General features: G+C 41.2%; 1 protein-coding gene across 1 annotated transcript in view; it reads right to left on the bottom strand.

Annotated features, from left to right (window-relative positions):
* The window catches only part of shank3a (SH3 and multiple ankyrin repeat domains 3a), a 150,048-nt gene that overhangs the window by 16,057 nt on the left and 108,965 nt on the right, over nucleotides 1-25,026 (bottom strand). Inside the window, 8 exon segments of the mRNA XM_084363630.1 lie at nucleotides 850-955; nucleotides 1,166-1,293; nucleotides 1,692-1,715; nucleotides 1,897-1,977; nucleotides 5,571-5,706; nucleotides 6,099-6,223; nucleotides 7,565-7,647; nucleotides 10,737-10,812. Coding sequence (XP_084219756.1) covers nucleotides 850-955; nucleotides 1,166-1,293; nucleotides 1,692-1,715; nucleotides 1,897-1,977; nucleotides 5,571-5,706; nucleotides 6,099-6,223; nucleotides 7,565-7,647; nucleotides 10,737-10,812 — 759 coding nt within the window.

The following is a 25,026-nucleotide window of genomic DNA, read 5'->3' as shown; positions in this document are numbered from 1 at the left end:
TAGGGGCTGCTGAGCCTGGTCCACTGCCCGCTCGCCCAGCTCTGGTTCAACTGAGCAGTTCTGCCCCTGACCTGTAAACCTCCTCCTCCAATCGGTCCAAAGCTGCTGCGATAGTTGTCTAAACACCAACACTCCCTGTGCTCCAAGCAGAGACAGCTAACAGAGCTAACTTGTAGCTACAGTGTGCACTAGTTACAGATTGCTTCCAGGAAACAGCAGTCGGAGGACATGGGAGGGAAAAGCAGATGATATTGTCTCCACAGAATATGATCCAGATTCCCTGATAGCTGGTGCTGTGTGTGATATACTGCCATAAAGCGTTACACACTGTGATGCTACCTGCTCACTACATAGCGCAGAAACAAGCAAAATAGTGGGGTGAAGTGATTGACACAGAGACCAGTCACCCTATTAGAAGACACTAACAATAAATTTGACTTTGAAGCTGTTATTTTAAGGTAAAATAGTTATATAATGTTTCTTTAAAGAGACAGAGAGTGAATAGAGGTGCTGCAGCAATGGACAGTATCAGAAAAATAATGTGTTGTTGAAGGTTAAAGCATGTAAACACTATCTAGTAGTCACCCAAAATTATGAACCTGAAAATGAGCAACATGGGACCTTTAAAGGTTTGAAATGGCAAATAATTTCTTGCCAGTAGGACCTTGAGCTTCATCCTCAGTATTTTCTATTTGTTGCATTGCTGCCTAGATGCTATTCTTTGTGGGGGTTGTAATGCAATTACATTCTTCCTCTCCACATGTCAATATATGACCTATAAGCAAACTGTACATAAATACACTATCATTCACCTGATTTGAATATGTACAGGATGGGTGATTGTTTTACCAAAAGACTTGGTCCTGGACATCCCCTTTGGTAGTGGTATGTGACCTCTCTCAATGCCTGGGTGAAGACCTCCATGTAGAGTCATTCCTTGTCTCTCAAAGAGTGACTGCAGCAGAACAAAACGAAGAAAAGTTTCAGACTCTAATACCAAGAATAAAGCAGCACAAAGCAGTGCATGCTTACATGTGAGCAGTGGTGGTACTGCTGTGTTGTCCAGGTGTTTTTGAGTATGTCTTTATGTGATAGATTGAGTTGAATGCATGCCAACAGAGAGGCATATGCAATCTGCCAGTGTGCAGTGTGTAGGTGCACTCACGCTGATCTCTGCTGGTGTTATTCTCCTGCTGGTGGGCCGTTGTTTGACAGTGGCTGCTCTGTAATCTGCCTCCGAGGGCTGAGAACGCAACATAGACTCCTGGGATGCCAACATCTCATCTAGTCTCTCTGTTGAGGAGGAAATGAGCCAGAACTAAATACTGAGACATAAGACCAGGGAAACGCTGTGTCATCATATCTGGCGTTGCTAACACGAGAGAGAACACAAACTGTGATAAAAAAAGCATCTCCAAAATGTAGCTATAAAAAATGCGAGGTCAGGCACTGTGGTATTGCACAAAATCATTGCACTATCTCAATACAAGCTTGCTGCGTTTCCTTGTTGACCACTAGGGAGTGAGCACTAAGGGCAGAAGGAGACAGAGAGAGATATAAAAAAAGAAGTGGAGAAAAGAGAGTCCATATATTTCAAGAGTTCTGCTCTTCTGATCTACAATGCCGCTTAAATTTACAGCAGTGATCAATCATCTTAATGACGTTCAGAGAGGTGTCAATTTCAGACTCACCTCCTCTTCTTCTCCGAGCAGAAGCTTGGTGGGAAAAAGATTGCGTCAGCAGAGGAGGGAAAATGACAAGAACAAGCCAACAGAAGAAGTGACTATTCTAAAAGTTAGGAGACACACCAAGTTTTAATGACAAAGGGAAGGCAGAAATGTGACAGAAAAGGAAGAAGAGAGTAAGGACTCTGCATGCCAGCTCTCTGGCACTCACCCAGTTCTTCTAGCTCAGCGGTCATGGACTTAGAGCGCAGTGTCAGGGTGGTACTGGGAGCTCTCTTGGGTGGTGGGGGAGCTGTGGAGAAAAGGCATGGTGTTGAGGATGAAGTTGAGGGGGCTGAAAATCCTTTGGCTTTGCGGCTCAGAGCCCTCCTGGCATCACCCAGACGGCCAGTCCATCCTGTCTTCACTTTGATCTTTTCAAATTCAGACGAACCGGACCCCTCGCATTTAGTCAGGACCTTGTTCAGGCTCCGGTTGGAGCCCAACTTCTTCATGGTATGTCCAATGGCTTGAAAAATTAGTCCGCTTTCAAAACTTTCAGTTTTTCAGTCTTTGCGCTGCAAGAATTCCTCTCTGTTGAGGAGCCCAGAGGCAGTAAATGTGTAGCTCAGTCCTCTCTGTGACATTCCTACCTCTCTGAAACCTCCCATTACACACCGAACAATAGAATTTGTCTACCACAATAGGCAGAATGAGTAAAATAAGTGTGGCAAGGAGAGGAAGGTCATCCATCTTACTTTTAATACGCTGCCTGTCTGGAATTTAGCAGGTGTGCATCAGACAGAAACGCACAGCCAGCTTACATACACATGCACATCCTCCCACATGCGGAACCACATGCAGATATGCAGACAAAACTCCCTGAGGGAGGACATAATGACATGTGGGCTGGCAGACGAAGAGATGACAATAAATTCAACGGCTACGGAAAATGATGCGCTGCAGACTTTATACCCCAAAGCCCATGGGAGCCTCCCAATCCCAGTATACACACAAGGCAACTGAGCTGTTATCGTCCCACTCAAACCAAATGTTAGCTCCAAATGCAAACTAAAGAGTTCCAGGTTTCAATAAAAGGCTTTAAATCAGGTTACAATAAACACTGTTATTAACACCAAAATAAAAATAATGTGGGTCAGTTATTTAAGCATGTTAAGTCTGCGGTAACAACGTATTGCAATGCAGTCAAACAGAGATCATAAAGCTACAAACAACAGCAGTCCTTACATGCTATAACAAATTCAAGTTTCAGTAAAATAGCCCCACAGTACAACTGTATAAGCTTACTCTATCTGAGATCGACCAACTAACACTCAATGCACCACTGTAGAGCGATAGATTTCTAAATCCCACAGATGCCCAAGTGCCTTACTAGAGCCTAACCATCCTGCTGTCGTCAGCCGCTGCAGATCTAGTGTACATACGCCATCCCGGGTACAGTCCATATCAAACATCTTCATTCCTTCACCGGTCTGCACATTCTGGTACAGTAGCAGTGAGCAGAGGAGATGGAGGAGGATGGAGAAAGAGAGAGAAACAGAGACAGAGGGAGAGAGAGATGCTTTTGCTGTAATGTAATGCTTAATTCAAACATGCAGTGTAGTCACCATGGCAACGGTGGCAGTAGTGAGGCCTCGCATGGTGCAGAGAATGTGTGTTTGCTTGCAAGTCTCTCTGTGTGAGTGTGTGTGTGTGTGTGTGAGCATGCGTCTGTGCAAAGGTGCGGCACAAGATGCAGAGCAAGTCCCGCTGGAGGAGCAGTGCGGCGGGAGAGGGTATTCAACACGGCTCAGGATGGAAGTTCGAAAACAGGAAGAGAAGAATCCTGTTCTCCCTCATCTCTGAAACACTAAACACACTCCAGCTGTCTCTACACCATCTTTTCTTCGACTAAAAACAGGAAGCTTGACAAACACTGTCTTTTCAGTCTACCTCACTCCTTCTTCCGCCTACCGAATATCTGCGGTCTCAGCAGCTTAGACACACGCAGCGATAAGCAAGCTTTAATGGAGGCAACAAGACAATGACTTGGGAACACAAAAAGAAATGGACATGAACCACTAAGGTAAAATAAAATTATGTTATAGTTATGTCTACATATTTTTATGTAGTTCCAATACGTCTACCATGATGGTGTTACATTGCACAAAAACCTTAATATACTGAAAGGAACATAAAGGAACAGATTGACATTTTGGTAAATGTGCTTATTCGCTTTCTTGCTGAGAGTTACATGAGAATAACACACTCATATCTGTCAGTTAAAAATGAGGCTAAATCCAGCAGCCATTTAGCTTAGCTTAGCATAAAGACCGGAAATAAAGGGAAACAATTGTCAAGCTTTTTCTTATGACAAATGAGCAAACTGAAAACTCCAACAAAGGTACTAGGTTGGCTTTCAATTGGCTCCGATTTGTACTGGACTGGAGTTGAAACTTGAAATTTAAAATAGAAAAAAATAGATGTATTAACCCTTTAATGAATGACTCCACTAGACAGATATTTGGAAGCCATTTTTAACTATTTAAGGTGAAGTAGCATTTTCCAAACACCAGGTGGTCAATCCCCAAAGCTTTTTATTTATATCTCTTTGTCATTTTGGATTATGGCATCATAAATTCAAAATGTCAGAGGGAAGATAAGATGTATATGTAGTTTCTATTATATCCTCTAATAAACCAGACAGGTAAAAATATTCTTCATCAAAATAAAATATTGGAAATGCTCAAGAATTTAATTATATCTTTCTTGTACATTTTTTCTGTGACTGAAAATACATCTGTCAGCTCCGGTCGAAGTTATATGTCAAAGAGTTATTCTGCCTATTTAGATTCTGCCTTATTTTGTATGTTTTCTTTAAAATTATGATATAATTTTCCGCGAAATAATTTTATTAAACAGCATTAAATCTTCGCCAGATTTGATATAAATAGTGGCCAAATAGGCAGAATATACCCTTTGGTACGGATGTATTTTCAGTCACAGAAACAAGATGGTCAAATAAATATTAAATAAAAGAATTTCTAACATCTCTTATTTAGTTGAAATATATTGTTTTTACCTGTCTGATTTTCTGAGAATGAAAGAACTTAACAGATATTCCTGAATCACTTTTTATACTGTTGATGCATGGTGTCCACTGCAGTGGACCATTACGTAACTCCTTCAAAGTAACATATATGTATGTATATATATATGTATGTGTGTATATATATATGTATATGTATATATATTCATGCATGAAAGGGTTAAACGGAGACAATCATGAGGGAAGATACAAAGACAACAGCCGTGTGTGAGACAGAAAGATAGAGAAGAGTGTGTGATTAAGAGGGACCATAAGGCCCTGAGTAGCAGGATTTACTTGATACAGTATTTTCCCAATAAAACTGGGTCAAAGCCATTTATCACTGTCTCTGTATCTCAATAATTGCAAAGGAGGTGCACACAACATTCTATCACACACATGCACGCACACAATTGCAGTGTACACAGTCCTGAGGTCATAGTGCCAGGACTGTGTGGGAGCTGAGTAATGGCGAGCTGTGGTTGACATGGAAACCACATGAATCTACAGCAGGGAAATGTGGTAGAAATCATATTGACAATGGAAACGCATATCTGCCTAAGTCCTCTGTACATAAAACCACCTTTCATTACATACAGTTCTAAAATTCATTAGCAAATAACTGAGACATCTTGTGAGAAATTACATGTGCCATGCTCAAATCCCTGAGCACACAACATACTTCTAATAAAGCCATTATCATATAATAAGCACATGAGTGAAGCAGCATTTCACATGGTGTGACATCATATGGATTTATGGAGCTATAAATTTAACATGTACTTTTCTTAAAGATAGAGAAACAGAGGAGCTGTTACCTTTTTTGCGAACGACCTCCTCAGACTCAGGTTTACGTGTGACAGACACCACCTTCATCAGCAGCCTGTTGCCCCCTTGGCGGATCAAGGACACCACCTGCTTATGGCCCACCTTCACTACATTCACCCCGTTTACCTGAGAAAAAATGCACACAGAGACAGAATGAGACGTGTCGACATCAGCGTAACCTTGTTTTTTTGACCATGCGGCTGACATTAAAGCACCAAAGTTACCAAATTCTGGCAAGTCAGTATAAGATACTTCAAATGATCAAACTAAAAATCTTGCCTATTCTTTATTGAGCAGTATCTCATATTCATTTAAATATAGGCGTATAATGTCTTTCTTTGCTGGCAAGGGAAAAACTGTGCCATATCTACAAATACACCTTACAGCTGTGCAGAATCCTGCAGTTGTTAGTTTTTGTTCTCTGTTCAAGGCCATCGGCAGTGTGTTCAGTAACGAGATGAACATAATTATGTAATTACAGATGAAGGAGAAACAAGTGAAGCGCTGTCCTTAATTACCTCAATGAGGAAGTCTCCTGTCCTCAGACCAGCCCTCCAGGCCACTCCTTCCACGTCCACAGACTCCAGGTACTGAAGGGCAGGGAACGCTGGGGTGGGGGTGAACTCTTCAATGGGCGTCTCAGCTGAGAGGAAACACAGAGCTAACAGAGTTAGGTGAAATCTATAGCTTCCTTTGATTCTTATTTGCTTTCCTAGTAAATGAGATTGCCCACGACCACAAACAGTATAAAGAAACAGGCTGAAAAGAATATTTCAGAAGAATATTTGGAAAATGTTGGCTGATGGTTTTGGCAATTTTAATTTCCTGGGAGGCAATGATAAGTTTTTAAAAACGTCTCTATTTTTTTGCGGACTAAAGATGTCAAAGTATATTCGGGAGAAATAGGAGCAACCCTGAGTAGATGTACTGCTGATATATATTGTACAGTTGCATGCGATCACATGCTCACACTTACTGAACTTCATGCATATGTCAACAAAATAGACACACGCACACACGGACGCACACACACACACACACACACACACACACACACAGTACACAAGCACAATTTGTTAAGTGAGTGTGCTACCACAAACTCCATTTAATCCTGGAACGAATCCAGCTAAATCACTGACACATGAGACTTCTCAGAGGACCAGTAAGTGAACTACACTGTGTGTTTGTGTGTGTGTGTGTGAGAGTGTGTGTCTTTAAGGGTGCTGTGGAGTAAAAGACAGAGTGAGTAAAAGAGAGCGGGGTGGGCCAAGATCCGTGGTAGTGAGTGATGGAGCAGTAAAGCACATTCAGACTCCCGGCAAGGTGCCTGAGAGGGGTTGCCATGGTAACCAGCATGAGGAGGGAGAGCTGGCACGTGCATGAGTAAAATGAATTTGTGGCGATGGAGATGAGTGGAGAGGAGATTTCTGGTGGAAAATGCGGAAAGGTATGAAGGCGATAGCGCAAAAATATATCGTGAGAGGATAATGGACGGGAAGGACGTGAAGGCAGGTGGAGGAGAGTGGAGAGGAACAAAAGCAAGGAGACACAGAGCAGAGATGAGAGAAATAAGACAGGAGGGGAGAGAGGAGTGTGTCTCTACTAAAGCTGAACGCCATGTGTGGGGAACAGATGGGACAGCTAGCCGACAGCTCAGCCAAGGATGACGCCACCAAAGGGGCTACATACACACACACACACACACACACACACACACACACACACACACACACACTCACGCTCACACACAGGAGCCTGAGTGCATCTGAGTATACAAGCTGAGTGTTGACTGAAGCTGGTCCTGTTGTTGACTCACACAGTAACAATACAGACTGAGCTGCACTCCCTGACTCAGATCAACAAACCGTTTCTCACATCAAAACTCTCATACGTTGAAAACAAGGGCCTAGTGAACCTGGATGTTTTGGCATAGTTGTGTGTGTGTGTGTGTGTGTGTGTGTGTTTGTGTGTGATTGTATCTCACCTTTGGCTCCCCGCAGGACAAAGCCAAACCCCTCATTTTCTTTCTTCTGTAAAACAGCATTTTTCTCCTCTATGATATAGTCACTGTGAAGGAGAGAGCAGAGGGACAGCAGGTATGAATCCACCAGCATCCTCACACATACAAAGAGAGAGGAGCATGAGAGAGGGGCGAGAGGGAGGGCAGGAGAGTAAAGAGGGTCTGCCGGGTGGGGGATGACAAGTGGGAGGTGACTGAGGCACACACACACAAACACACACACGCACACACGCACACACACACACCTGTACTGTACTTCCTTTCCCGTTAACCAATCAAGATAAAAGCCAAGCAAGCAACCACAGCTCAGGATTCCCGGGGGTTATATAAGTATTTTGAGAGAGGCACACACACACAGAGTCCTTGTGATTGAAGTATCTTTGGGATAAAACCTAAGCGTGAATCAATCTTCTTGCTGATCCCTCAGATGAGACTGCAACTGTGGAGGGAGTGGAGGGCTTCTGCTAAAGAAACTGACAGAGATGACTCAGATGCAATATTATCCCCTAACTAATGACAGAGGGAATAGGAGGCAACAGTAAGTGAGCAGTTCATCACTGCCTGATTTTCCTGAGTGTTGAGGGGTGGAGGTTTTTAGATGGTGTTAACCTGTGGGACTCTGCACACATTTAAATGCTATTTTTGTTAAAGCAACGCATTTGTGTCCAAAGCCTGTGAGCCAAAAGCAAAGCAGAATTAGTAAGGCAGTTTTTAGCAGCAAAGCGAACGTCAGCATGAGGGCTGCATGTGAGTGCAAAAAAATATTCAGGCCACCCGTCCTTCTCTTTGAAACTGGGAACATTCAGCCAAATATGAATCTTAAAAGCTTCATTCTAATTTCATTGTGGTGTAGATTAGGTTTAGGTTGATTTAAACATTTTCAAACTGGTTTGATATAAAGCCTAAGCCCGGACCAGCCTGGTAATATCAAATGTTAACACACAACCCATTAATGAGAGTGTGGCAGCACCAGAGTCCATCAGGGCAACTGCAACACATTATGTTTTCATCTTTCACAACAACAATTCAACTTAGCTTGTCTTCTTCTTCTAAAGTTTTATGTCAAAATGATGAATAAAATAAGACTTCAAGTGAGTGACACTGGAGAAAAGATGGCAGACATTTCAAGTAGTCATGTATGTGAATCTAGCAAGTCAATGACTTTTCCACAACATGTTCCTAAAAATGTTTCAAAATAAAAGCCTTGTTAAGAAATGAAGGATTTCTGTCCACTGAAATGGTAGAGGGCTTTTAATTTGAAACGGATACCGGAAGTGTTCAACTAAAAGTAGTAGTATAGTGGCATTGTGTGTACAACTCTCAGTTTTTGTACATCATATCAAGACATAAGCAGTGCACTACCTGTGGAGCTGAGCTAATTGGCTATCCCAGGCAGATTTAGTCGGTTGGCACAGAATCAAACCAGTTGAAGATTGTACATCGGACCAGCAAAACTGGAAACCCACCCGACACTAGTGTAGATGAACGAAGGTAAATGAACTAAAAGACATTTAAAACAAGTCTAATGCAGAACATTTTTAAAGTAAAATAATTTAATAAAGGTGCTGCACCTTCAGCGCAGATGACGATTACCTTATATGCCTTAGCTTAGACTTGATGTGCACAACAACAAAGAAATTGCAGCGTTACTTGCATCTCCCATCCTTTTCACACCACACTTTGAACGGGGAGACTCCTGCTTGTTTACAGCCTGAACACCTTTACAAAAAGCCAAGAGTTTTGCCGTTTTCAACATCATCAGTCATCCTACCGCACGGCTAAGGCAGATGTAGAGGGCTAGTGTTCAGGTTGCAACTCAGTAGGCGGCTGCAGTCTCCATTAGCTTAGTTACACTTCACTCTCTCAGACTTACCAAGGGAACACAGAGCCCCTGCTGCTGGAGCCAGGAGACCCGTAACAAACCTTTCTGCAGAGGGGAGGTCAAAGGTCTGGTTTTATAAAAAGCTATCCATCCACTTTTGCACCAATTATTATGCACAAAACACTGTGTTGGGTAAGCATCACTAAGATGCTGTTGCAATCCAAAAACCCTTTTATACACTACGCTTTCAACTCTCCTCTACGCCCCAAAATGCTGCATTAAAGCAATATGCTCACTGTCCTTGTTCAGAATCTCTATCCGCCTACATAACTCGATAAAGAAAAGCTCACAATTTGAAATGGTAAATGTTTCCTCAAAATGATCCTGTCCTTTGACATTTGTGATTTTCTAGTATCCCTCAGATCTCAGTTCAGATATCCATCTAAGAATTTGGATATCGCCCGGTGCTTTTTGCTGCCATGTGCAAATAGTATTTTATTCAGACATTCATATGTTGCATTGGCATCTTAAAATCTTATAGTAACCTGCTGTTGTTTTGTCTGGAAAGCAACAAGAAATGTACTCTGTTTTCTATTTCAAATGCCTCATGTATCACAGGCCAGTGCGATGCTAATTCTACAAACCTGGAGCTTTGGTAAAACCTAGAATGCAAGAACTTGACATTTTATGAAAGGCTGAGAAAGAGGGTGGGAACAATGCTCATTCAGACTAGCACCGTGTCTCCAAGTGACACCCTGTGGCATCAATGTGGGAATTTGCATCATAACAAAACCGCACATAGCTTTCTACTCCACTCTCAGCTAACAAATCTGACTTAAAAGAGAGGGAGCACAGACGCTATCTACACAGTTAATGTTGGCTTGAGACAGGAATGGCAAAGAAAGAGAAAGATAAGGAGACTGAGGGAAAAAATAAAAGTATTATTAGGAAAATAGAACATTAAACGGATTTAATAAGAACATCCTGGCAGCAAATCATAACAATGTAAATTATAAAACCATATATGCATGTTCAGTATATATTATGCATGTGTATGTACAGTGCGCAGTGTTTAGACACCCACACAAACAGACAAAACCAAACTAACAAATATGGAATCCAAATTCATTTTACAATATGAACTGAGTGCATTGGCAGCCTTATGCCTTTAGATGGCAGCAACTTCATAGCCAACACCTTGTCACATGGACTTTATTACCCCTGTTCAGGTAAAGAAGGAGTCTGATATGACCACTATAGTTGGTGCAGTACAGTATACACTAAAATGCGCTAGCTAGGAGGAAGAGGCTGTACCTGTATGAGGTGAAGTTGTCGTAGGATCCCACAGTGTAGTGTCTGAACAGTCTCTTCGTGCGGTCCTCCCGAGTCTCTGTAAAACACATTAAATACATTAAATCAGACAATCCAGTACTTAAAACTTGTGCATTAATATTCCCCCCTTATATCGCATGCTGGCATCAAGGACTGACACATCTGGAAAGCTTTAAAAATATAAAAATAAATGTTTTCACATTGGGTTGAAGTTGTTTATTAGAGTTTCAGAGTCCATTAGTCACCTTTAAAAATGAAGATAATACTTGGAAATATAAAACACTTAATTTTTTTTTTTTTATTTACCAAGAACCTTACACACAGAATGGTAAATGGTAAAACCATGAAATTTCAACAAAATTATTGTTATGACTTCATATCAGAGACACTCTTGCAATTACTCACATCATTACTCCTTCAAGGCTGAAATTTCCTATTGCAGCTTCTTCAAGGCAAGGTCACCTACATTTGTCAGAGTGTGTGCTGGTTTTATAGCATTGTTGCAGATTTCAGTGAATTTTGAGTGAATTTAGAACAACTTTCGAGGAATGCAGTGCTTAAATATGATTTAGGAAGGACATAGTTTACTTTTGGAATTATTTTCAGACGTTTTAATCAATCAACAAAAATCCAAAAATGTCACTGCTGTTTCTGGCTCAGCTCTAAACATGTTTGTATAAAAATGCCAGCAAAAAATGAATTCAGTTAGCACAGAGAGGATATGAGCTACCACGGAGAGATAATTGTCGTTAAGATGCTTCATTTATCATAACCTATCAGAGGTTTAATTGTTCCATGGCATTTTTGTTTTTTGAAAATTCTTAAAACGAGCAAATTCACAAGAAAGGGAACCACGTTGAGCTCAATCTTTATAGTGTGTGTGTGTGTGTGAACAGTATGTGTGTGTGGTTCCTGTCAGCATGTGGGTGGATTTATCCTATGGGAGTGCTGATAGAGATCGATGCCCCCTCTCCATCCCAATAATACACACTGTACCTCCACTAAACAGCAATCTGCTGACTTCACACCCCAAGACCCTTTCAGGCCACACAGAAACTCTTAATTGGGCAAAGCTGTGAGAGTGAGGGGCATCCTGGCGGTGATGTGAGACACACGGCATTAAGAAGCCACGAGCCTGGCTTGTAACCTTGGTCCCCTGCTCCATTTTTCCTGTCACTATTTGCTGTCTGCTACCTAATAAAGGAAATACATCAAGCTGTGTGAGACACACACTGTATATGTGTGTGTATGAGAAGACATGTAAAGAGCAAAAAGGGAAAAGAGATCAAAGCAAGCGAGCAGACTTGAGGAGGCCGGCATCCTGAGATCCACTTCAGCCTGTCCATCTGACTGCGTGTCTGAGTGACAGACTGTCAGCTGAGAACAACGTGAAGCTCTGATAACTGCCTCCACCGACACTTGGTGACACATAAGAAGAAGAAGAAGAGAATAAAATAAAATAAAACAAAGTAAAAAAAAGATTTTAGCAGCGTCTGAACAATCATCCTCTGCTCTTCCTCTTGCTCATACTATAGAATCAATTACTGCTCTCTCCGCCTACACAAGTAACCCACAGAAAGCAACAAGTTCATGACTGTTCTCTGAGGGTGGACAAAAGTATTTCTGAAGAAATTACAAACTCCACTGGACTTTTATTTGTTCATCTGAATTTTCTTTATGGAAAATCCTCAGCATTTTTCCTTTTGGCACCCAGTTAGCGGGACTGGGTTTATAGGTGTTTGTTGGCAAACAGCCGAGGGTAATGATGTTATGGCAACATTGTAAGCAGCAGATAAGTGTTGCCACCTTTCCTTCCATCCAATCGGACTGTTTCTTTGCTTTCTCTGATGCCAAAAGGAAGTCCAGTCAATTATTTTTGAATTTGTTTTGGCATCTTACAACCTGGATGACTACACAGACATGAATTGTGCAAAAACACAAACCGAAATAGAGAGAAAGTAAGGACATGAAAATTAAGTTTGACATTTCCTCACAAAAACATGAAAGAAACTTGAATTGTAGATTAATCAAGAGTGCGTTGGCGTACCAAAGAATGAGATGTGTAATTATGAATGACGCTGAGTGGGTGTTTTGTGAGGTTATCAGGAAGACGGGGGAAAGAAAAGTGTAGTGAGGCTGGTTGTTATCTTGTCTGGGTTAGAAGGTTACTGTACGTCCAGTCCAGAGGAAAGATGTGGCCTTTTGTTAGCACTGGTTGTCAAAGGAGTGATGAGATAAAAAGGCGATATTTGGGGAGAAAGTTGTAGATGAGTCAGCACTCGTCTTCTTCTCCTGCACATTTACAGCACATGCTCATTCAGCCTCAACACTTCATCAAAAAGCCTGAGCGTCAAGGAGAAGAAAATCTGCTAAACGCTGAATAAATTGGGGAGTTGGTGAGTGTGAATGTGTACACTGACAGTATTTTGTGTGTCTGAGCGGTGTATGCATTTGTGTATGTACAATACGTGTGTGTGCCTGTGTGCACACCATGTGATACCAGATGCAGTGTAAGAGTGTGAAATGCAGCTCATTCATCACAGCTGTCATCTATTTTGTACAGCCCAGGAGCATCTGATAGCAGAGATAACCTAAACTCCACTTCCATCTATCACACACACACACACGCGCGCACACACACACACACACACACACACACACGCACACACACGCACATGCAAACACACACACAGGGGTTGGAGACATCACAAAAGGGCATCTTATGTAGATAAAAGCTGTTTCATAAGTTAACATTAGGGTTTTTTTTGTAATTTTTATGCTTTTAGTTTGATTTCGACTGCAGTAGTCCGAGGTTTAGCCCCAGATGTGAATTAAACAAAGAGTATCTTCTGATCTCCAGCAGAGCTACAGCAACTGGGCTGTCAGAGGGGCTGATAAGTGCTCAGAGAACAAAGAAAAACTTGAACTCACTGGATGTTACTCAGTGAACCATTCATTAAACAGTCATGTTAAAATAAGCCATATTACCGATACCAAACGATTACCCTATTTGGAGATATTATCAATGTTCAGATGAAATATTTTTGTTCTCTTCTATAACACATAATGCTGAAACAGCAACAGTTTATTCAGAGGAACAAAATATAAAGTAATACCAAGAAATACCAACACAAAAAAGTACAGAGCAGTAGCAAAATATCTAAAAAAAGAAAATAAAGGAATAGCAAAGTTAAACGGCATGGCACATAGAAAGAAGAAGAAGAAGAGAGGAAGTTAATTTCCCTCTGTGAACACCATGAGGGACGACTTGCCTGTGAGTGCACATTAGGAGGTGGCCTCACAATGTGGTTTAATAAGAGAGATCTGAAGAGAGTGGCATTTTCATTAGACTGTAGATGCTGCATCTGGTGACTGAAACACAGATGGCTGTAGTGGCATCCTTAGAAAAAAAAAAAAAAGCTGGGACATTAGATTTAAAAGGGAAATATTTGGTCAAAGTAGAAGTTTTATTTTGAGCTGCTTGCTGATGGACAGACAGATAGATACTATAGGTACGACGGACACAAGAGACAGAATTATCATATCAAGAGTTCCCCCGTCACTATCACAGTCTGATATGACAAAACAGCATTCAGCACTCACTTCCACACTGAAGCTCATTAAAGAGTTTAGGCTCCCTGTTCAAAACACCTTAGTTGGTCTTTCCTGGGAGGATTTCAGCTGCAAAGGAGGTGATGAATTTCACATTTCTGATGACAGCACACAGTTCATATGAAAAAATGTTCTCAAAGTTCTCAAAAATACTTTAACCTCCAAACTATACTCAGCTAAAGCACTTTCTTACATTTATTTGCTGTATTTGCACTTGCTGTCACATTAAACTCCAGTTCACTGATTTACTCTGAATGTTCCTCTGATCAGAAAGTCTTAGTCCTGCAGTGTTAGCTTTTTTTTTTTAGCTCGATTAGCTGCTAGTTGCCTTAGCCAAACACATGACTCTGCTGCCCATTGGCTGCTAACAGCTAACTAGCGCCACTCACACAATTTCAACAGAGATTGGTTGATCATAATGAAGCATTATCAGGCAAAAAATAGGTGGTGTCCCTCGTCATTATTGAGTTTAATGAATCATATTTTTCGTAGGCCTTGTGCTGTGAGTAGCCAGCCGATGATAGAAATTATAGGAGCAGCATGAAAAGAAGTGCTCTGATGTAGTTACAGTCGGTTTGTCGTTTGCTAAGCAGCAGTTACATTTGTACAACAATCCTGTTCCGGAGGCGTCCCAGGGAAGATTTCTGTTCGTCCCACATTTTCCCATGGGACGACGGGAGGCCGTTAGTCTTAAGCTCTGCTACTAGAACCGTATAAATCACGCTGCATTAAACTGCTAAGCTTTGAAAGCACCAATGATCATGTCAATACCTTAAAGCATCGATAAAAAGCTTCAGCCCAAAATGTGTGTAGAGCACTTTCTCCTCCCAGTAGAAGGTCATATTTTTCTCTTCAGTAACTCATTGCAATAAGTCTAGCTGTTCAGTGCCTTTTGCACATATTTTTCTTTTAATTACAAAAAAATGTTAAATCATTGTTTAACTTAAAAAAACATTGTATTCCTCCAGAATTTACCAACAGCACTGATTTTTCACCAACTTTCAGAGATGAACGCTCTGCGTCTGCCTGATCTACAGACTTAATGTGGTATTGATTGCAAGGTTTTTTTCTCTATGTGTTATGAGGAATTACTCATCCATAAAAATGTGAGAATACTGTAAGCTGTTTGTTCTCGCTGCTGATAGCTGTGAACACAGTGTGTTATAATCGAGACAAAAGCATATTTAGCACATCAAGCTATATATCATGCTGCAACAGTTCTGCTCTCTCTGCCACTCTGTTAAACCTGCTACTTCACTGTAAATGTCCCTGTCTTAGCCCACAGTGCTTCTCCATTACGGACAGATTGTAACAACTTCACTGTCCTTGTCTGAAGGACATAAGAGCCACACCACATACACACAGATGCACGGAAACACCTACCAACACAGGCACACACACTGTCTCTGAACCCTGCTGAATGAGAATTAACCTATGCTGTTTTACCACTGATAAGAGCTGCAGACAAACATGCGCACACACACTCACACAAACACGCACGCTTATCAAGGCAGCCTCATTGACTTTTTAATTCTTTTCCTCCACACCCCCACTCATCCCTCCTTTCCTTTTCTCCTTCTCTCCCTCTGCCTCCTCATTCATGTGGTGCACGTTATAACCCTCTAAACCAGGTGGGTAGAAGACTAAGTAGGGGGTGTAGTAAACTCTGAGGGCTCCCTACACCTTGAATACTAAAACAGTGTTTAAATTAATCACAACAATGCCAGACTCACCGATGTATCAACTTCCCAAGAGCAACACAGCCTGTGAGGGGATGCTTGTGGCAAAAGAAAAATAAAGAACCATCCTCTCTTTCTTTCTCTTTTGTGCTGTCACACAATGTGCCTGACTTTCCACAGATCCAACAGGGAGTTGCTGTACCGTGCAGATGGATACAAGGCTAACCCACTTCCAAAGAGCACAGAGGACAGAGCAACATCTTCATTATCGTTTTCATTTTCCTGTGTCTACTCCTGATTTTCTATTCCTCTACCAAACGATTCTCAAGTCAGACTTTAAAGGAAAGGTGAATTCTTTATTCCTGGACAAAATTAGCCATGCTCACAAGGACAGTGTGATAGAAAGGACACTGAAGGAAAAGACGACTCAGTACAAAAGAAGAACTTAATGGAGGCTCTGTATCAATTTAATCTTTATATTCTAATATTCAACATCAAAGGTGACTTAAGTTGTATGAGCACATGCTTTTGATATGGGCTTCATGCTCTAGTAAATCTTTTTCATCAAGCCATTGGTGTGCATACATGGACATGATAAGGAGAGTATAGGGTGGCTTAATTAACTGTAAATTGGAGGGTGTCGGAACAAAAAGAGTAAGATGACGAAGAAAAGCTGAAAGACGGAGGACAGGTTGAATAGGAGACTGAACTACAGTACAGCAGAGTGAGGGAGAGCAGTACATGACAACAGACTGACAGTGAATGTTAATAGTCTATATCCTGCCCAATAGTCCTAATTATGCGACCAGCAGTATTAAACCTTACGTGATGTTATCGAGTGAACCAGAACTGAAATCTTAAGGATTGCAACTTTAAGGGAAAATGGGGGAAAGGGGATGGCAAACCAAGAACTGCTGTTTCTGGTGTCAAAGTTACACACTTATGCCCAAACATCATCCTTGACCTTGTCCTCAAGAGGTTTTGTTGTGGCAACTTCACACTACTTCCACCTTTGCTACTGAAGGACAAAGCAATTATTTGCACCATCCCATGAAGTCATGCATCTTACAAACAAGTTGTTTCATGTGTTTGAACAAATGACCAACACTGTCATATTTCTCATAAGGACAGTCTCATCCTGGCAGGCAGATGATTTAAGTTTTCTCTGCAGAGGCTTACACCAAGAATTACTGTCTAACTTTGTAGAAGGCAAGAGAGAGAGAGAGAGGAAGGGAGGGCAAAGATTGTTTCTGGATATAAACTCAACAAGACGCTTTGATCATAGTACCGACTAAGACAATGACACTGCAAGACAGGCTTTTAACAAAACAGAATAGGAGATAAGATGTAATCATGCAAGCACCAAAAGAAAAGAGTCCATCAAAGTTATCAAGTGTGAGAGCTGGACAACATTTTGCCTAGGCAGTATAAGTGAAAATGTCAGATCTGCCCTCTCTTATTTCATTGAGAACAACAGTCATGGTATTTCTTTGATAATCATGACGTTCAGTACCTATATGAAAAAGAGACATACCACCAGTGAGAAAACTCAACTCCAAACATCTAAATGTTCATGAATAAAACAAAAAGCTTCATTTGTGGAGTGGGTGGGACTGAGAGAAGAGGAGGCAGGGAGGCAGAGGGTAGCAAGAACAAAGGAAGGTGGACAAATAATATTACCTTCAATATCTGAGTGGACTTTGACAGGACCTTTCAAGAGGTCTTAGTTGTGAAATATTTATTTGAAAAGTAGTCATATTCTCTCTGCAAATATCTTTGTTTTTGTTCTGAATCAAGCTGTCAATCATAGTTGTGGTAATTTGTAGTAGCGTACATCATCCTCTCCTAAAATAGGAAAAGTTTGTACGCTTGCAGACACACCACTTTCGTGTCTTTACATTTCCACTCATGCTGAGTCATAATGTAAGTTTCTCACTTCTACAGAGGACATCTATTTTTAGGTGCTCCTACAAAATACCCTTTTAACATTACATGCCATATGACTACAAGTGAGCCATCTGTTTGCCCTCTCTAGTGGTTGTTATGCTGACATCAGAAAAGTACAGAGAGTTGTGGACAGGGGGTGACTTACCCCAGTACAGGTCATGGCATGTCGAGTTTGGTTGCTCTGCCTTGACGACCGTCACCACCCCGTCTATCCTGCTACACATCACAGGCAGATCTGACACCAGGACTGGACAACAGTCCATTTTTTAACTCTATCTTCCTCTCTAAGACATTGACAAGGAGGTCGTCCCTCAACCTTGCCACTGGTCTATGTCCCAGCTTCAATCACTGAGAAGAGTCGGGTTTAGTATCACTTTCATCCTCACCTAGAGACGATTAAGAGCACTCCTGAAACTTCCATTTTGTGCAGACGGTTATTCAAAATTCCTCAACTCCATTTTCCTGGTCAGACACTCCCAGTTTTCTTCATTTTAAGAATAAAATAAGACTTCCTGGGTGAGCAGTATTGAAGAGTAGTATTAATATAGTGTCAGTGTCTCTGGCCTTAATGTCCCATTCTGTTTCAGCATCCAGCGAAAAACTCCAGCGCATATTTCACATCTCTGCTTTTCTGTTGTCTCTCTGTCTCCTGCTCCTCCTCCACCTCAGATTTGGTTGGTTTGTTGTAGTGCTTTCATAGAGCTCGTTGTTGCCATCTAAGTGGCGGAGGCAGAGACCAACGGCTATAAATACCTCCGCTCTGTCAAAGTGGAAGCCTTGAATAATTCAGTCAAATTCAGACAACAAGAAGCAACTACTGTACAAGCTCTTCAAACAGTGTGACAGCTCATCACGACACGCCTTTGAGTCAAGGTCAAGACAAGCACAGATGCACTCAGACAAACACAGACACAAACGCACATATTCTAGGAACAAAAAGGGAGTCAGGAGAGTAGGAGTGTTCAGATCAGGAATGTATCTTCAACTCCGAATCCTCAAGCTGAACTATGTCTACTGAATCATCAATGTCAGCTCAGTAGCATGATAAACAGTTTGTTTTTTCATATCAACTTGCTGAAAAACTTTGAAATTGAGCATTACAGTGGTTCAAGTAGTTCATAACATCCCTCCTCACTCTACGTACGAAATATACAACCCAGTTGCTGAATCTTCAGTCATATTAGATCTAAAATGTTGTGATCCGTTTTGTTGCCTAAGTTTTTTTGCGTGCGTTACGTCAGGTTTTCTTGCTGATAAACACTGCATACAGAGGCATTTTGGTCTAAAGGAGTCAAATAATGTCATGTTGTTATGAACGGAAAGTACTGATGTGGTTTAGAGAAAGATGATCATTAAGCTTAAAAACGGAAGAACCGCATAGTCAGAAACTATGACATCAAATCTGAAGCAACTCAAAAAAGAGATTTGTGATTTCCACCTTCCAACTCTACAGGAGGGTGGATGACTGATGCTGAGAGAGAACGTGGGTGAAACACGGGGAAAGAGGAAAACAGAGAAGTCCTGGTGTAAAGGTAGGAGTCTGATTCGTCATGCCCAGTCAGAGGGATGCTTTACAACTTTGCCAAGTCACCTGCTCTGTGTGTCTGCGTGTGTGTTTGTTTCCACATTTTTTAGATGTGACACCTCACATCATTGAAACTCAGTCAGTGTCAAGTCGTGGCAGTGAGAGAGTTATTTTAACAAAATGATTCAGCCGACGATGTCTCCAGATAACTTGTAAGACCGACTACTACAGGTGAATTTTGTGTGTAAGAACAGCCATTACACTGTGAAATAGTCTTGACTTTCAGAGATAAATGCTGTAACCTGCCTAACCTGTGTATATGTGCTTGTTTGTCTGTGTTTGTGTGTGTGTGTGTGTGTGTGTGCAGGTGACCTGCTGTCATCCAATGCAGCCCCTGTCAAATGTGATATGTCTCTGCTCCACTGTGAGACCTGCTTCAGCTTTGATTCATTGTTCAAATAGCTTTGCCATCTATTATGATTTGATATGGATCTGTCCTCCAGAGGGGGAGAGATGGCTCAACACACTCGACTGACTTCTGATGAGAAGTACAGATAGTGGCCATCACTCTGCTGCGAACAAACAAACATATCACCCACACTTGTGCGCACACCCACACACACACCTTGAGATGTGTTACTGTAGGACACTTTCCGTGGATCTTTTTTTATAGGGGTAAATGGCAGGACTGCTCTTGAACTGCAAGTGTATAACACTGACTCAGCTAAACTTTAATACCAAAGACATGTCGTCCAACCTGTGGTTTATACTCTTTGTCACTCTCTCTCTCCTCCCCCCTCTCTCTCCTCCCTTCTCTCTCCCTCCCTCTTTCTAATAAGATGGATTAGTTGGCTATGCTAATCTATCTGCTGACTCCACACATCATATAGACAATAACTAAAGTATGTGTGTGTGTGTGCACGGGCGTAAACGTGTAAAAAAGCATGTCCATTTGTATGCACGTGCATACACACGGCTCTGTGGCGTCGGCATTTGCATACTCACTCTGCATTTTACAAGTCCTCACTAGAGAGTTACTGACTGAACTCACTATCTACGTGATTTGCAATCGGCCTGTACGGACAAATTTATCGCACCATGAGAGAACTTAACCGAGAGTAGTTTGTCATTGAAAGGCAAATGCTTTTCTGTTCGTTACTTTTATGAGCTTGCTCAGTTTAACCTTTGAGAACACTAAAACTACAGACTGAATAAATCTGAACAATAAGGCATAAAATGTAGAATTGCTGCTATAATAAATCACAGCAGAAGATTGACATGGTGACTGTGAGAGTGCACAGGGTTTGATGAGGGATGAGGACACACATGAGGATTAGAGCAATATTTGAGACTTTTATACTCAAATGATGATTTTATTTATTTCATATGAAGCAGCTCTGGATTTTACATTTTGCCACCATTTACTGATCTGTTTGGTTTTTATGATCATGGATCAGATTTTACTGATTCAGAGACATTTCATATATCATTCCTTTCCATTTAAATGATAGCTATGCTTTTAAAAATATAATTATTTAAAAATACACAATATTGAATAATTATGTTAAACCTCATCATCATGCAACTTAAGACATTATTTTTTATTTTTTTATCAACATGTAACATCTTATGTTCAGCATACATGTTATACAATAATAGCTAAGTTATGTACAAAACAACTGGCTGTACATTTAATGACCAAAACCACAAAGAAAAATGCACCATCCATTAGCTCCTTGATTATAGCTAAGGGTGAAAAATCTCGCATTATTTGACAATTACTCTTCTCTCTTTCCAGCATCCACATGTGGCTCCCCATCCCCTGAGGCCTCAGAGAACATATTCTGGTCTGTCTTTTATTCCTTTCTTTGTCATCATGCTCCAATAGCACTCATCTCCCCGACTGGTATGAATTTATGAGTTTTTGAGTGAATCAATCTTTCTATATTTCATCAACCATTGTATGTATGTCTCAATCTTGTAATGTAGTTGCATGTGAGTTGTCATGGGGTTTTGCTTTAGTCTGGCCTAAAACATGATGGGTTGAGAGACCATCCCCCCTCTATGAACAAATATCTACATACGAATGCAGATAAAATTAAAATAAAGCAAATATAGTCAGACGATGGCCAAGATTACATTTCTGACAATGCATTCCACCTCTTGTGCCCCCAATATGGACTTTTTACCTGGATGCAACCAAATCACACTCAGATGCGATTGGTCAATGCCACTCGGACAAGAAAAGGAAAAATGCTTCCGATACTAAAATCCTCGCCTACAGATTCTGCTTTCATATGCAGATATCTGTTTATAAAGGTTAACCCTGACCTGAAAATTGTGGCTGGTGATCTCCAGACAAATGTGCATCCCTTCTGCTGGTTACAGATTCACCGTGTGCATATTGAATTTTGCCAAGTGAAAATGCAGTTGGTCATACAGAGGATCATGGCTACTATGGCTACCATTGATTAGATTTATTTATTTTTGTGTGCAGTGTATAACTTGTCGTCGCATTGCCTCTGGTACAGTGAGGTGTTTTAATCATATTTAAAACAAAACTTTTTTTGTACAGTTCTATGTAGTTTCAAATCCTAAATGTGCGTAACTTCTGTGGTTCATGTTGGAGCTTCAGTTGATAATAATTGACGCGCTCTGTTGAGAGCATGCCGAAGCAGACGTCTTGAGCCGTATCTGTGCCCCATCTACTTTGGCCATTAGATTAGATTACTGAAATCTGTCATCATAGCAGAAATACCTATTTACCTTGCACCTCCGATACGAGTAAGGAAGAACCACGCTACTAAAAGGCCCCACAGACCCCCCACAGTTATGACGGAATGACTTCCTGTATGATCTCCACCAATCCATTGCACCATCTTTCTATCCCCTTACCTCTGTCTTCCACCCTACCCTCCAACTTGCTCTGCCCATGTCAGTCTCAGCTGCCGCAGCAACGCTGATGTTTAAGCATTCTAGGGGAGTGCAGACACACTCCAAAACTTCTTAATGGGCAGGCTAAAAATAGCTCAGGCTGGATCTGACTGGGCTGATTCATGCGGCTGTGAGTCATTCAACTGTGCCGCGGTGTGGGGAGAGCAAGGGAATAGAGTGAACGAGCACAAAGAGAAAAGAAATAAAAGTTTGCACGCTTGTTAAGATATCAAACCGCTGAGAAAATCAAGCATTTCTTATCCAATCACAGAGAAAAATGTGCATTATTATACTGAGAGGGTATGTGTGTAGAGGTCTTTAAGGACATCTGAGGCCGCAGGGCGAGTTAAGAAAACTTAACCTGTTAAGCCAGAGCGGAGCCCAATTGGGCTATTTTCTGAGCACCTATGGTAACATATAAGTGAAATATATAGTTTGGTAGCTGAGAAATTTTAAATGGCACAGATGGTGCCAAAATCCTCCAAAATGTGCCAAGATAGCACATTTTTGAGATTCTGCTTGAGTGCTCTGTACTAAAACCTCTCTAATTTTGTTCTGATTCACTTTATTTTTCACTTTTGCTAGAGATTTGGAGCTGCAGCTGCATCATTCCTCAAGGATATTCATTCTAAAATTGTAATTTTTTAAAAAAGACCTTGCATCAATGCTGTGTGCCAACTTAATTTACTCAGACCCAATGGGATATACACTTATACTTACACATCTGAACAAATATTTCAAGTGTTCCCTTTATTATGATACTTTACGATTATTCAAAAAGACCTTGTAGTTGCAGAGATATACTCTGTTAATTATTGAGCAGAGACACAAAATAGAGGCTAGTTCTCAACAGGTTAAGGCTGACATAATGGAAATTTGGGATGGTAAAACTGTTAACAAATGTTGGCAGAATATATCTGCTTATTTGGCTGTGGCATGTCAATATCTTATGGGGGGACAGCAGGATGGGGGGGTGAAATCTTTTGGCTGGAGGGCTGTAAAATCCCAACAGATTGTAGCCAACAGATTAACAGTACTATTGCTGAAAATGAGTGGCCCCTGGCAATTTGGTAGCATCATTAGAAAGGGAAGAGCAGTTCATAGTCACATCATTATCCCCTCCATTAACATGGGTAAACATCTACTATTAACCCCCACATGCAGGCCAGCAGCACGTGTGTGTTGGAGGGAGCGGGATGTTTGCAGGATGGGTGAACATATTCAGGCATTTTCTACAGATTTAACGACTGTTTAGATTTTGAAAAAAAACGATGCTGGACTCTCATTAGTCTTTGGAGCGCAGTTCTGTTTTTTACCTTACAATGATTTATAATAACACATGAATATCACCCACCTCCCCAACAAAAACACATATCAGCCATTTGCACACAGCCAGCAGCGTTTCACCACTGCATCACTCATTGTACTCTTAATGAATTCAATCAATAGTCTTTGCTTTTCGCCCTCATTTTCTCCATCAGTCGCTCATGTGCTCCTTTTTTCTATTTTTTTCCCCCCTCTGACTTCTACACTTCCTCTTTGTCTTTCCTCCCCTCCCTGTCCCCTCAAGCACCGGTTGAAGATGAACTGCTGGCTGCAGTTGGCTCTGGCCATGCTGAGAGAGAAAGGAGCAGTGCGGTGACAGATAACAGCCAAGAGAATCGGTGATGGTTTAAACTGTGCCCCTTTTACATGGTCACCTGCTTGCTTTCTCTTTCTCTCTCACTCTGTCTCTCTCTTGCTTGCTGCCTTTACACATCTCCTCTTACTCAACCAAACTGAAACAGCTTTTTCGATCATCCATTTTTTTTTTTTTTTTTGTCTTTCCCCGCTGGTCTCCATCATTCCTTTTTCAAACCTGGCAGAAAGGAGAGCAAAAAGATGGACGCAGAGATAGATAAAGAGGGATAGCACTTTTAGAGTCATGACCCATGTGTGAATTATAGCAGCAGAGAAAAAGGGAGGGAGAGCGAGGGAGAGAGCAAAAGAGAGAGGGAGAGAGATAGCAGTAGTATTTGGGTTACTTAATTGTAGACAGGGCTGTCTTTCCTGCTTCACTAGGCTGAGACATATTGCCCTAACTGTCAGTGATGCCTCAATGGTTGCCTTCAGATAAACAACTGTGTGTGTTTTAGTGTGTCACAGTGTGTGTGTTACTGTGTCATCCCGTGTTATTCTGCTGTTGTATCACTGTTGATGAATCTAATGATGAGGAAGAGATTAGCTTTGAAATGCCTCTGCAGATTCAGAAATTAGTAAGTTATTCAATAATATAATACGTTTATTGTACTGTATTAAACTTAGTTATTAGGTTTTGTCACCATTTTATGCAGGGCTTGAAATACACCACTTTACATTGGAGATTGGAGTTTAAAGGAATAATATGTAACCTTTCAGTATTAAAATATTTAAAAACGACTTGTATAATTTAATGAATTGTGTACTTCCAAATGTTTCCAACAATGTTCAAACTCAGAGAAATCCATATCCTTTCACTATAGCTTACGGAGAAACACCAGATGATACATAAGAGAGTGAGGAAGAAAGTCGGTGAGCGTGACGAAACGTAATGTGA

This window comes from Pagrus pagrus, assembly GCF_965226575.1.
Source record: "Pagrus pagrus genome assembly, chromosome: 10".
NCBI lineage: Eukaryota > Metazoa > Chordata > Actinopteri > Spariformes > Sparidae > Pagrus > Pagrus pagrus.
Note: the sequence above shows the minus strand (reverse complement) of the source record. Positions and strands in the feature narration are given on the sequence as shown.